The following is a 13,616-nucleotide window of genomic DNA, read 5'->3' as shown; positions in this document are numbered from 1 at the left end:
TTATTGAGATACTACACCATTTTTTCCCATTTATTGAGATACTACACCATTTTTTCCCCATTTATTGAGATACTATGCCATTTTTTCCCATTTATTGAGATACTACACCATTTTTCCATCATTTTTTCCCCATTTATTGAGATACTACACCATTTTTTCCCATTTATTGAGATACTACACCATTTTTTCCCATTTATTGAGATACTACACCATTTTTTCCCATTTATTGAGATACTACACCATTTTTTCCCCATTTATTGAGATACTATACCATTTTTCCCATTTATTGAGATACTACACCATTTTTTCCATCATTTTTTCCCCATTTATTGAGATACTACACCATTTTTTCCATCATTTTTTCCCCATTTATTGAGATACTATACCATTTTTTCCCATTTATTGAGATACCACACCATTTTTTCCCATTTATTGAGATACTACACCATTTTTTTCCCATTTACGTAGATACTACACCAGATTTGTATTAACATTTATAAAAAATTTACAATGGTAAAATTTTGTAAATAATTTCAAAAATCAATATTTAAAAAAGTACTGACACAGACAGCAATAATGTAGTCTAATTCAGTGCATTAAATTATGCATCCCTGAACCTCACTGCAGTCAGTACTGGAGCAATTTTCTGCCAGACTACTTTTTGTTCCATTCTGACCATCAATTCTGCATAATCACACAAATGACAAGAAGTCAATAATTTTGCTGGCTGCACAACCTCCCTATGTGCACTAAGTAGGCTGGGCATTTAACAACTGCCTGTGGGACTGTTTGTACAAAGTTGGATTTCAAACCATTCCATTCTAAGCAATACCATATTAAACAAACATCATTATTCATTTTCCCACTTTAGTGACCCAAGTGAGGCATTTGCTTCTTTCTTAAACTCCAATTACTCATTAGGTCTGTCAAAATCACATTTACTATTCTAGCATCAGGATTATTTTCTCATCAGTTGCCAAATGTTATCTAAGTGAAATATTTACACACTCAATAACTGGACTATATTTACGTTAAGCCTCAATCCATCCTAACAGAATTGTTTTTCTTAAAACTTGTCTTGTTTCGAACTATTCATTTTACAAATGTTTTTAAAATATCAAACAATGCATTCCTGCAAATTTTCAATATTATAAACTGAATCCCTTGCACAAATAATGAAAGCTGAACAAGAGTACCATTAACAAATACATTATACAACACGTAAAGTCAATGGCAAATCAACAAAAAAATATCCATAAATCCATTACTTACTGATCAATTCAAAACTTTGATACTGTTAAATTCCTAGAAGATCTGAAACAGATTCCATGGAATACAGTCCAAATCTTTGAAGATATTGATGATGTTTTAGATACTTGGACAGATCTGTTCAAAAGTATAGTGAACAAGCATGCCCCTTTAAAAACACACAGGATAAAGAAAGACCACCAGCCAGGCTGGATCTACCCAGAAATTTTAGAAGCAATAAAGTAAAGAGATCAACTAAAATCAGTAGAAAATCAAACTGAATATAGAGTTTGGATGAGTAAAGTTAATAAAATGATACATCAAGCCAAACACTCGCATTATAAAAAAGAGCTGGATGAAAACCAAAGTAATCCCAAAGCTATCTGGAAAAGTGTTTACAGGGTTTGGTGCACGCAAATGTAAGAGTAAAGCTGAAATGTTATCCCTCAGTCATGATGGCATTTATACTGATAATCCAACTGACATCTCTAATATTTTTAACAACTTTTTGGTTCAAATTGCTGAAAAACTTAAAGAACCCAGAACTTCATCTGATCATCTGAAACTCATTTTTGTGCTAAAAAACTACCAAACAATATCAAGTTTCAATTTCCTGAAATGAGTTCAGAATTTGTGTTGAAATATATTTAAAAATGGATGATTGTAAAGCTACAGGACTTGATATGACTGGACCAAGACTACAAAAGGTAGCTGCACCTGCAATTGTAGAGAGTATAGCTTTTATTTACAATGAAAGTATTAGGTCTAATAAATTTCCAAAAACATGGAAAACTACCAAGGTTATAGCATTGCATAAAGCAGGAACAAAAGATGATGTAAATAACTACAGACCCATCTCTATCCTTCCTTGTCTCTCCAAATTACTAGAAAAACATGTACATGATTCTTTTCTCAACTATTTGAATACTTATGATCTTATTCATGATAATCAGTCTGGCTTTTGCCAGAATCACTCCTGTGAAACTGCACTTGTATCTTCGATTGATAAATGTCTGAAAGCATTAGATCAAGGAGAAATGGTAGGCACTATTATGGTTGATTTTCGTAAAGCTTTTGATCTGGTAGACCATGAAATTTTGCTCGAAAAACTAAAAACTATCAATGCAGTGAAAACTCCCTAAACTGGTTTACTTCTTACTTAACCGATAGAGTACAAAAAGTATCTTTAAATGGTCAAGTTTCTGAAAGTAAAAATATTAATTGTGGAGTACCACAAGGCTCTATCCTTGGACCTCTGTTTTTCATTCTATTTATCAATGATTTACCTCTTAAGATTGGAACTTCACTTTCTTCCACTGAACTCTATGTAGATGATACTACACTGTCTGAGACTGATAAAACCAAAATGGTACTTGAAAATAACTTACAAGATGCTCTCAACAGACTTCAAGTGTGGTGCAAAGAAAAAAAGTATGATCATAAATACAGAAAAAATGATAGTCCTACTATTTACAACACAACAAAAACAAGCAAGACTGGATAGCGACAAACTCCAGGTTCTATTTGACAACGTGAGCCTCAATATGACCTCTCAAGATAGAATTCTTGGTGTAATTGTGGATAACAATCTTACTTGGTCTATTCACATTAAACACATTTCAAAAAAGGTTAATTCTTATCTTTGGCTACTGAGGAAAATCAAAACATACACTCCTCTTCAGTATAGGGTCATCTTTTATAAAAGTTAAATTCAGCCATATCTGGACTACTGTAATGTAATTTTGGGTAATACCTCAAAGCAAACCTTTTAGTATCTGGAGCTTTGTAAGGCTGTGATGTAGATGCTTGTGCAGGTAAAAATAAGTCTGTGCATCTATACTATACACAACCTGCAAGATACCAACTACTATATTATATAGTAAAATTAAAAAGGGATATAACTACATTGAAAAATTCTCTGAATCATAAAACTGTAAGTAGTATAAAGACTTTATAGCAACAAACTCCAGGTTCTTTTTGACAATGTGAGCCATAACATGACCTCTCATGATAAAATTCTATGTGTATTCATAGATAACAATCTTACTTGTTCTATTCACATTAAACTCCTTTCAAAAAAGGTTAATTCTTATCTTTGGCTACTGAGGAAAATCAAAACATACATTCCTCTTCAGTATAGGGTCATTTTTTATAAAAAGTTATATTCAGCCATATCTGGACTATTGTGATGTAATCTGGGGTAATAGTCCTCTAATTCAAACATAACACTTTTAAGACTCCAAAAGAGGGCTTGCCATTTACTTCTAGATCATTGTATAGACAATTTTCAGGATGCAATGAATAATATAAAGGTTTTAACAATACATGAAAGAATATTTATTAGAAAGGCCAAATTGACATATAAAGTATCCAAAAAAGACATTCCTGTCTATCTAAGCAATATCTTTCACCAAAAAGATGCTGATGGTACTCCAGATTTAAGGTCAAGAAGAAGTAAAAATTACATTATACCAAGGCCAAAGGAATTGTTTAAAAAAAAGTTTTCAATATACTGGTCCACTGGTATGGAACAACATTCCCAGTGACATAAGGCAGGCTCCTAGCATTTCATCTTTTCATAAGCAATGTCTTAAATGGATGAAATCTTTAGAAAACTGAACAGTACTAGTACAAAAAGTACCGCCTGCTTTTCTGTAATTTTGCATCATTTTCATGGCTGAATTTTTCAATGCAGGAAGATATTTTATGTTTTATATATATTTATGTTTTCATTGATACCTGTGCATGTGTTCCAGGCTTGATACTTTGAATTTTAAAAATACTTAATTAATTAGTGTCAAGCCAGACTCTTCAAATCATGTTGTATATACTGAACATATTGTACATAACAGATAGAAGGCCTCAAGGTAGATTAGTTCTGTAACTAAATGAGTTACTTTCTCTAAATAAAGCCTTTTTTATTATTACTGTTATTATTATTATTATTGTTATTATTATTATCCACTGCAGGTTTAATAATTGTCTACACTGGCACAATTAGGTGGAAGTGTTCTCTTGTATTATATATCAGGAACATTTTAAGCAATGGTGCAAGCCCCAGTAAGGAATGATGTTACACCAAATTGCTTCCTTTTGGTGCTTTCCTTTTATTTGCTTTTTGTGCTTTCTGATATTGTGTGCTATCCTAGATATGCTGATGACTGGATTGCAGAATGGCCATCAGATTTTGAAAGCCAATTATTGAGTACATAGCAGCTGGTGAATCAAAATCTGATTTTAAATTCTGCTGTAGTGTCTACTTGACTAAAGTGGATTCTTCTCAGATGCATTTTTGAAAGAAGGATTATATTTATTACATGGGAATAAATTATCTTTATGGCTGTCAAATTTTGATTTTATTTCACCTAAACTTTTGATATCGTGCTAGCCTGTTTCAAATGTGATGACTCGGGATAATGCGGATATACCTACTATCAAACTTCATATTTACACAAAGATATGATTTGCCATCAAGCTGGCGGGGGGGGGGGGGGGGGGGGGGGTACAGCAGCTAATTAGCCAAACCCAAATTCATTAAATTATCAAGAAACTTTCCTTAAATCACATATAATTTTTTGTATGACTTACATTTCACCTGTAAGTGATCTTTTTATACTTCATTTATAACTGAAAAGTCAACTTTGGATATCAAATCTGAATCATTCCCCTACAATGTACAAAGTGCATGTCAGGTACAAGTGACATACAGTATTTATATGCAGGTAGTAAGTGAATGGTTCACATTTCATTTGTAAATGTACTTTATTTGTACATGAAATAACTTATTTGCATATCAACTACCTAATCTGCATAAAAAAACTAATCCTACACCTACTGCATATGTCCCTTATAGGTGTCAACAGTAAATTACATGTACCTACAAGCAAATCAAAAGCTGTTTTTATTTGAGTCAGCAGAACACTGCTTCTGGCACCAGCTATGTAGAAGCATATCAAATACAATGTCCCCTTGTTATAAAATACCTCATTATACCAACCTTGATATAACAAAAGTATGTAACTAGATCCCATTGTACTTATTTGAATTATATTTTTCTATTATGTCTGTAACCCCTGTATATGATGACCTTGCCTCATTCACTGTATTCATTAATGGCTCTACTAAAACAGTGTTGTAGTAATCACAGAGATAACTATATACTAAGTCAAAAGGCTGAAAATAAGAAATACTATAATGACAGAATTGGGATTTCCCAACACTATATTGACAAAGTCTTCATATTTCATATAAAATTTTGGGCAAGTAGCAGAAAATTTACATTCCCAGTCAAATTCATGATGGATCGTGTGCTTCTGAAATTTAATTTTTTTCAACCCCGAGTAAAATACTTACTAGTAATGGTAGTACAGTTGACCTATTTTTGATGCAACCTCTCCTATCTGCCATCTTTTAAGTCCATATTTTTGGTCCAAAACTTGTCTGTAAAAGAAATTGATACAGCAATCTATAAACAACACTGCCATCATTTAAATCATATTTTTGGTCCAAAACTTGCCTGTAAAAGAAACTGATACAGCAATCAACAAATAAGCTGCAGGGAAACTATCAGACCCAGTACTACCACACTCTGTACTTTTAATTACAATTAAAGGAGACCAGAAACCAATGGAAATATAGAATAATAATAAAAGCACTATAGAAGAAAACCTTATTCTTAAGTATCACCTGCAACTGTAATGCCAATATTTTAATATATATATGCAAAATTTCCGCACCTATTTGGTTACTTTCGGGATGTGACGTCATAGTAGCAACTCCAGCATCCAAAGTGGAAGTTGCCAGAGTAAAAGACAATGCCGTTTTGCATTGCTTACAGGTGTAATAGCACATTAAGAAAAGCCAAAAGATAAAGGCATAAAGAAAGCATGGATACATTATTACAAGCAAGTCGATTTCAAAGCAACAAACATACAGCGCTAAAAGTTGGCGCTGTACCAGATATATCGTTAGATATTTTAAATCCTGGATAAAGTGTTAAACGTGTGAGTTATGAAAATAGGCAGAAGGCCGAGTAAGTGACCACAAAATGCAATAATCAATTCACAGATCTTTTATCTATACCAGCAGAGCTAAAAAAAATCTGATAGCCCGACACCTGGGCCCCTCTGATTTTAGTTTGGTCCCATCCTGTATTCAAAGTGAGGTGCCCATAGGGCTTGTCGAAATAAAAATTGTTTGCCTGAGGAAACTTTGATCATACTGGTGAAATGACTAAATGTATTTTCAAGATGTTGACATACATGCCTTAACACGGCACAATCTAAATCAAATCACCACTGTCCTAGGTGAAATTGAGATCTGATTTTAATCAAATGGAAGCTTTGCTAAAAAAAATTCTAAACCTGTCATGTTTCAGTAATCTTTAAAAAAAAATAATTTAAAATTTAAAAAAAAAAAACTTGCAGTCTATGCCTGTTACATGTAGTATTTATAAATGGTAATCTGTAATGACTGGAACTGATGTAAAACTATCCTTTGGGCAGTTTAAATGGCAGCAATTAAAAGAAAGAGGTCAAAGTTTCACATTAACTCGTTCAACCTCGTCAGACAACAGAAATTGGGGGAAGGAGACTATTGACCCCACCCCCTTGCCCCAATGTGTGTGCGCCCAAGGGTCATGCTATTTCTCCCTGTGATACACCTTATTATTCCCACAGGACAAGCCCCATTTACATATTCTGGTCGGCTCTGGCTAAACTGCAAAATAGCTGAAGTTTTAATTTAAGTACACAAACAATAAAGCCAGTGTGACTAATTAACAGTTAATCCTTATCCTTGCATTTATTTTGTGAAAAGGACTGCCCTTTGGACATAGAAACCATGTTCAAATTGTGTATGTAAGCAACAGCAACTGATTGCCAAATAAACGATGACTATGTTATTGTAATTTACGATGCCTAGGACTTCATTTTAACAGTCCAAATCTGCAGTCACAAGTTACTGTACATGTGGCAACTGTTTTTCCCACGTTTTATGTCCCACCTTATTTCCTTAGGTTTAAGTCTTAATGCATGTAACACAGTTTACTTAAGAAAATATTTATTCTGAATTAGTTCTAGGGGCACATATACTACATGGTATATTTTGTTTTATTCCTTCTTTTAATTTAATCATGGTAATTAAACTTTACATATACGGTAGAGGAATGTTAGGTGATTAACTGGCCGAGTTTCTTTGGTGGAAATGGAGATGCGATTTTGTTTGCGGAGAAAATTTCACAGCGTTCACAGTGCTCTTTCATTAAGCTAATTGGTGAAAATTGTATTCTTTTTAAAAAAATTATATACTATAATACTGTTGTAGTTGTTTAAAAACATCTGAAATTTACGTGAATAATGTTTAGTCTTAACGTTATATTTACTGAAGAAAAAAAAATGTAATGTGATATTAAGCTATGGAAAGCTGTAGAGGCCCTTTTTGGTATAAAATAAAATTAAGAGGCCCCATCAGAACTGAGTTCAGACTGTGTCACCTTAAGCTGTAGCTTGTTTAGCTTATGCCTAAATCCGGCATCGATTTCATCACTACAATATTCACGAGTGATATAATAGAATATGGCATATGCGGATTGCATACGTTATATCTCTTTATGTATGGTCTGGCTTTTTGTTTTTCTTCTGAGAAATGAAAATTGACAGACATAATGTAATAATCAGGACATCTCTGCAAAAAAATGGGGGATTTTACGAGATCGGGAGGTAGATGAGAAAATACCCAAAAAATTGGGAGGTTTTTCTCCTGGCTTGAGAGTTGACAGGTATGACCTGTCCAGGCTTGTGGAATTTCAGTCACGGCTTGAGTATATTTAAGTCACCAGCCTGGGGCATGTGCCTAAAAAAACATTCTTTGAGCACTGACCTAAGTACAGTACATAAACTATTATACCAGACAGCAGATTCAACTTTTGAATGTCCAACCAAATCTGGTCTCCCTCTGTCTGTCTCACTCGCCATGTTTATGTCTGTATTCGAGGACTGGCTAGTATTGCATCATTGGACCATGTAATCTGTTGTCTCATCAAAACTCAGCAATTTACAGAATCATGGTATCTTCCACGCAATATAATCACTACCTGCTTATGATATTTAATTTATAAACATAGTCAAATTCAAATCTGTAGAGAATTACACATGTAAAAGGAGTTTGATTTCTGGTCTCCTTTAAATGCTGCTAAATATTTTTAAAATCAGAAACTGTGGTTGTTAAACGCATGTAATCCAGATAAAGTGTGACCCTGCTATAGCATGCTCCATTATAACACGAATTCGGATATAACATGGTTGTGGTGTGGCTAAAATTTCATATACATGTACTTTTCTCGCACATGAATAAAAAGTTCTTTCTTAAAAGTAAGAAAGAAAACGTTAAAAGTTTATTATCATTTTGGAAGAGAGATCACATATGAATAATACAAGATGATCGTGGCTTGGCTCCTGCAATTTTATATGTATTTTTCTCGTACACGAAAAAGTAGTTTTTTCTTCTCAAAAAGTACGACAAATAAAGTGTCAAATGTTATGTTTCAAGAATTGTTCTAGAATATTAGTTCTTGAACAGTTCATGAACAATCCATGTTAAAATGTTCACAAACTGTTCAAGAACTCCTGTTCTAGAACATTCAGGTTCTAACGTTCTTGAAAATTCGACCATTTAATGTTCAAGAACTGCTCAAGAAATGTTCATATGCATTTATGAATGGTTCATGAAACGTATTCTAGAACAATTCATGGATAATTCAAGAATTGTTCGTGAAATTTTCACTGGGGCATACAGCCTATCAACAGAAACCATGTTATAATGAGATACTTTACTGAGAGGAAATGCCGTCCATTAAAGGAATATAATTCTGAACCATGTGAAAGATTTTTTTCACCTATGACTTCAAACATAACTGATAACATGGATTTTTCTAGAGTGACTTGATGAACTGAGCCAGTATCATTTGGTGGTAGTGTTCATATTATGCTGGTGGTGAGAATACATGTACATGTGTGTATGTGATTTGGATTTTGAACATAGCTTTAACAATTTTTCAGTCATATCTCTACGACGTCTGCAGTGTTGCAGTTTATAGTGATGTCTAGCACAAGGGCATTATGCCATGACCATGCAGCATAACATCCCACCCAGTCACATTATCCTGACAACAGGCTGACCAGCCCAGACAGTCTAACCTCTTAATGCTGAGCACACAGCGAGGCACCTGTTAGTACCACTTTTATGCATCAAACTTTGGCATGACTTGAGGTATGACTTGAACGGGGTTCAAACCCATACCTCCCGCATCCAAGGTGGATGCTCTAACCACTAGGCCAATGAAACAGTCCGTGCACATCTAATTTGAAACTATTTCCACCAGGACATAAAGTCGCTAATTTTGCTTTTTTTTGCATAATTTTGAAAAACATTAAATTGAGGTGAAGTGAAATATTCTAGGAAGCCTCAGTAAAATCAATGGAAAGATAAATGAAACCATTAGTTTATGATTACAGTGTAACGTGATAAAAAGTTAATACTGGGACATTTTCTACATAAAACTAATATTCAACTGCCATTAAAACCAATCTTGAATGTAAACAACAGAAAGCTTCAAAGCTGAGAAGTACAACTGCCTCCATTTAAAAGTGAATTCTGCAATTACACACCAAAATACAGCAGGCATGTTATGTACAAATTTATATTTCCTGCAAACTGAAGCCACATTTTAACACATTCTGTGCATTTACCATTTTTCTAACCAATTTTTTTAAAAAACGCCCCATTAGGCAAAAACTATTTTTAGTGTGAATAACATGTAGTTATTAGTTTATCCATTATCTTTGACTAGACTATGGTGTGAACTCTAGATTATGGACTGAAATGCAGGCACTGACATTTTTAAACTTAAGCTGGATATTACCTGAATGTCTCATATTACAACTATCCATCCACAGCTCACAATGCATCTCTGTATAATGACATTTGCCTGTTTTTCTGGCCAATTGCCCACTTTTCCATGCCAGTATGAAACCCATGTACAGTAACTCAGATGGTAAAGTATTGGACTTGTAATCTAAAGTTCGTGAGTTTGATACCTGTCCAGGCTATCTGTGTATCCTTTGGACAGGTTTTTTGCTCCCCATTTCATTAGCGTCATACATAACAAATAAAGTGACCAAAGTGCCATTAAAATGGAACAACAACCATTATATTGAGCTTTAAGGATATTTTTAATTTTTAGCATTTTCTTTACATACACTACTGTAATTATTAAGTAGCTATCAGCTAGAAATGAGTGTTTGAAAGCTTCATTTATTTTTCACATTACAAACCATATGTACATTTAGGAAGAGCTCACAACATGTGTAATCTTGATCCCAGAACTATTTCCAAGCAATGCAGGAATTTAGAATGGTGTTTACTCATAAACATGTATCATCTAGCCAAGTCTGGGTTCATACAGAATTCTGAATGATAAATTCAAAGACTTTTCCCAAACTTTCAAAGACCACAAACAAAGATTTCAAAGACCTTTTTTCACTAACATTTTGTATACAAGATATGTTATATGAGAAAACAATGAAATGCAAAATACTACAATACCATTTAATGGTAAAATTCAAACCATAATCAATAGAAAGAAACCAGCAAAACTCGACCACATCCGAGACTACATCCAAATATAACAACCGTGGACAATTTTATTTGTGATTATGGAAAGAAATTAAGATGTATGGGTTTACTTCAATTTTCAAAGACTTTTAAAGACCTCAGGGTAATCTGCTCGATTTTTCCAAAACTTTCAAGGTCTTGAAAATGGTTCCTCATTTTTCCTAAACTGTCAAAGACTTTAAAAGACAGTAATAGGACCCTACAAATGTAACATGCTTGTAGTCAACAACATACTGTACATATAGGTTTACAGTCAAGCCTGAAAATTAGGTCACAGTTACCTAGTGTGGTATGACTGATTTAGTCTCTTTGAAGTGCCATGAATTAAATGAAATAAAATCCAAGATAGTGAGCACATAACAGAGATTTTTGGATTCCCCATGCTTCAATGTGGAGTTGGAAAGAGTGAAGATGATAAAGAAAATGAACTTCCACCATCTCTGCATGCAGCCTGATGGAGTTGCATTGCCGCTGCTTCTCTCAGACATCTGCAAAGCATGCTTTCTTGCGAAGTCACATCTGATGACACCAAAGAGTGATGTGATCTCAACTAAATGGGCAAGGTTTATTGTTTATTCCCCTTCAAGCATGTTCTGAAAAGGTTCACAGAGAGAGAGAGAGAGAGAGAGAGGCATAGATTTATCTACATTAATATCTCTTTCAGGAGCAATTTGCTTCTTTTATGATACTGAAAAAATGTGATCATTCACTTAATTATAAACAATAGCTAGTTCTAATGAAGATAATGTACCATATGGTACATAATACTAAATGAAATCTTATACTACCTTATATTAATGACAACACCTTGCAAACTTTATTATTACTACATCTGAGGTAATGAAATCTAATTTTGGTTTTCATCAATACATTTACTATGTTATTGGCATCACCTGTTACACATTGATGTCATAATTTCTGCTGCAGTTTGCATAAGATAATGAAGATATTAAAATGATATTATACTCCCTGCAGCGTAAGGAACAATAAACATCAACCATTCATACCTGACTGAAGAGCAACAAAATTAAAAAAGTCCCAATAGCTACCTCACGCCTGAGTTCTCATTAACATGACTTTTTTTCTGATATCCAATCATGACATTATAAAGAGGTAATTAAAACCTGAGAAAGCACAGTTCTAGTAGTTGCCACACGAACACACAAAAATAAACATTTCTAAAAGCAATGTACTGTTCCAGAAATACAAAAATGATAAAGTTATGTTCATTCTCATCATGAATTACTATATGTTGTGAAGAAAAGAAGCTGCATTCAATGACTTTATATAAGATATCCATGCCCACAAGCGATTTAGGTACTGAACACGTTAGTCTCAGATAAATGTCACAGAGAGAGAGTATTATTCAGATTCATTTTCTTTAATATAACCAGTATTATTCTGCATAAATTATCAACTCAGCTTTACATTTTCAAAATGGCTGCAGAGATTCATCCTACATTCATGCAGATTCACACATACACTTTTTCATGACAGATGCCTATATGCAAAGTAACAACCTACATGGTTCCCATGCATTTTAAAGATAAATTTCCAGGACGAAATAAAAATTTTCAAGGTTCACACATGATCATTGATGAATGGAATCAAAGAACGTTTTGCTGACAAAACATGCATTTTAAAATCAAAACATGCTTCTATTTCAAGACTCTTCCAAAGCATCTAAGTCACAAATCATGATCATGCACTAAACAACATGTATCACATAAACAAGTTGGACTACTATATATTCCTATAAATCAGCATGTAAAGTCATTTAAATTTACAGAATAAAATTTCGAACTTTACTTTGCATTATGTTGGTACGAGGAAACAACATAATATACATAAATAAGTTTCGTTTCCTTTCAAACCGTTAATTCTAAAAAAAATCAGGATTATCAGTTGCAAGCAATATATATATATATATATATATATATATATATATATATATATATAGTAAACATTCCTTATCACACAATGAAAAACAAAATACAAAGTATTAGAATCTTACCTTGGAGAGTAAAATGTTTAAACCCTGATTTATCTGTGCCAATATAAAACCCAAAACAAAGACTATTCAAACAACCTTAATATCCATATGAAGATATGGTCTGGAATCCATCCTTAAAATAACACAAAAGGGCTGAAAGATCTTCAAAATTATATACTACTCTATAAACAAGAATTGAATTTTCTGTGAAATTAACATATGTCTGCTTGTAATGAGACAAACTATTCCCCAAATCTGTACTGATACTCACAAGGGCTAGTACTGTTTCTTAATATACAAGTAACGACAATCTCCCATTTCTCCGAAGAACTATTTAGGATCTGAAACCAATCCTTCTGGCTCCATGTCAAAGTGTGATCGTTTAGAACCAAAATTCAGCTCAGAGATTTGGCATTTTAAACAACAAATTTGACTTATAACGGATGGCAGTCCATTTTCTAAACAGTTTCCTCTGAATATTCCCACCCCATTTTTCACATTTCAACTGGATGTAGGATTAGAGCAATTTTCTACTGAAAAATTGTAATTTGCAGTAGTGGCATATGGTAATCACTAACTAGAGGACCAGTAGCAAACTTAAGTGATGTTACTTTGAGTCATACCCGTAATAAATCTATAGGAAAACAAATTATTTTCTATGAAACAGTAAGTATTGTAATTGTTGCCTTTAATCCACTGACAC

At 33.4% G+C, this 13,616-nt stretch overlaps 1 protein-coding gene across 1 annotated transcript in view; it reads right to left on the bottom strand.

Moving 5' to 3' along the window:
• LOC149778337 (protein SCAI-like) overlaps positions 1-13,616 on the bottom strand; it is a 121,231-nt gene that overhangs the window by 86,108 nt on the left and 21,507 nt on the right. Inside the window, exon 3 of the mRNA XM_089939150.1 lies at positions 5,602-5,688. Within this exon, the coding sequence (XP_089795276.1) occupies positions 5,602-5,688 (87 nt within the window). The remainder of the gene's footprint in view (positions 1-5,601; positions 5,689-13,616) is intronic.

This window comes from Sinohyriopsis cumingii, chromosome 17, assembly GCF_028554795.1.
Source record: "Sinohyriopsis cumingii isolate HCF-2022 chromosome 17, ASM2855479v2, whole genome shotgun sequence".
NCBI lineage: Eukaryota > Metazoa > Mollusca > Bivalvia > Unionida > Unionidae > Sinohyriopsis > Sinohyriopsis cumingii.
The sequence above is the reverse complement of the archived record's forward strand: the minus strand, read 5'-3'. Positions and strand labels throughout refer to the sequence as shown.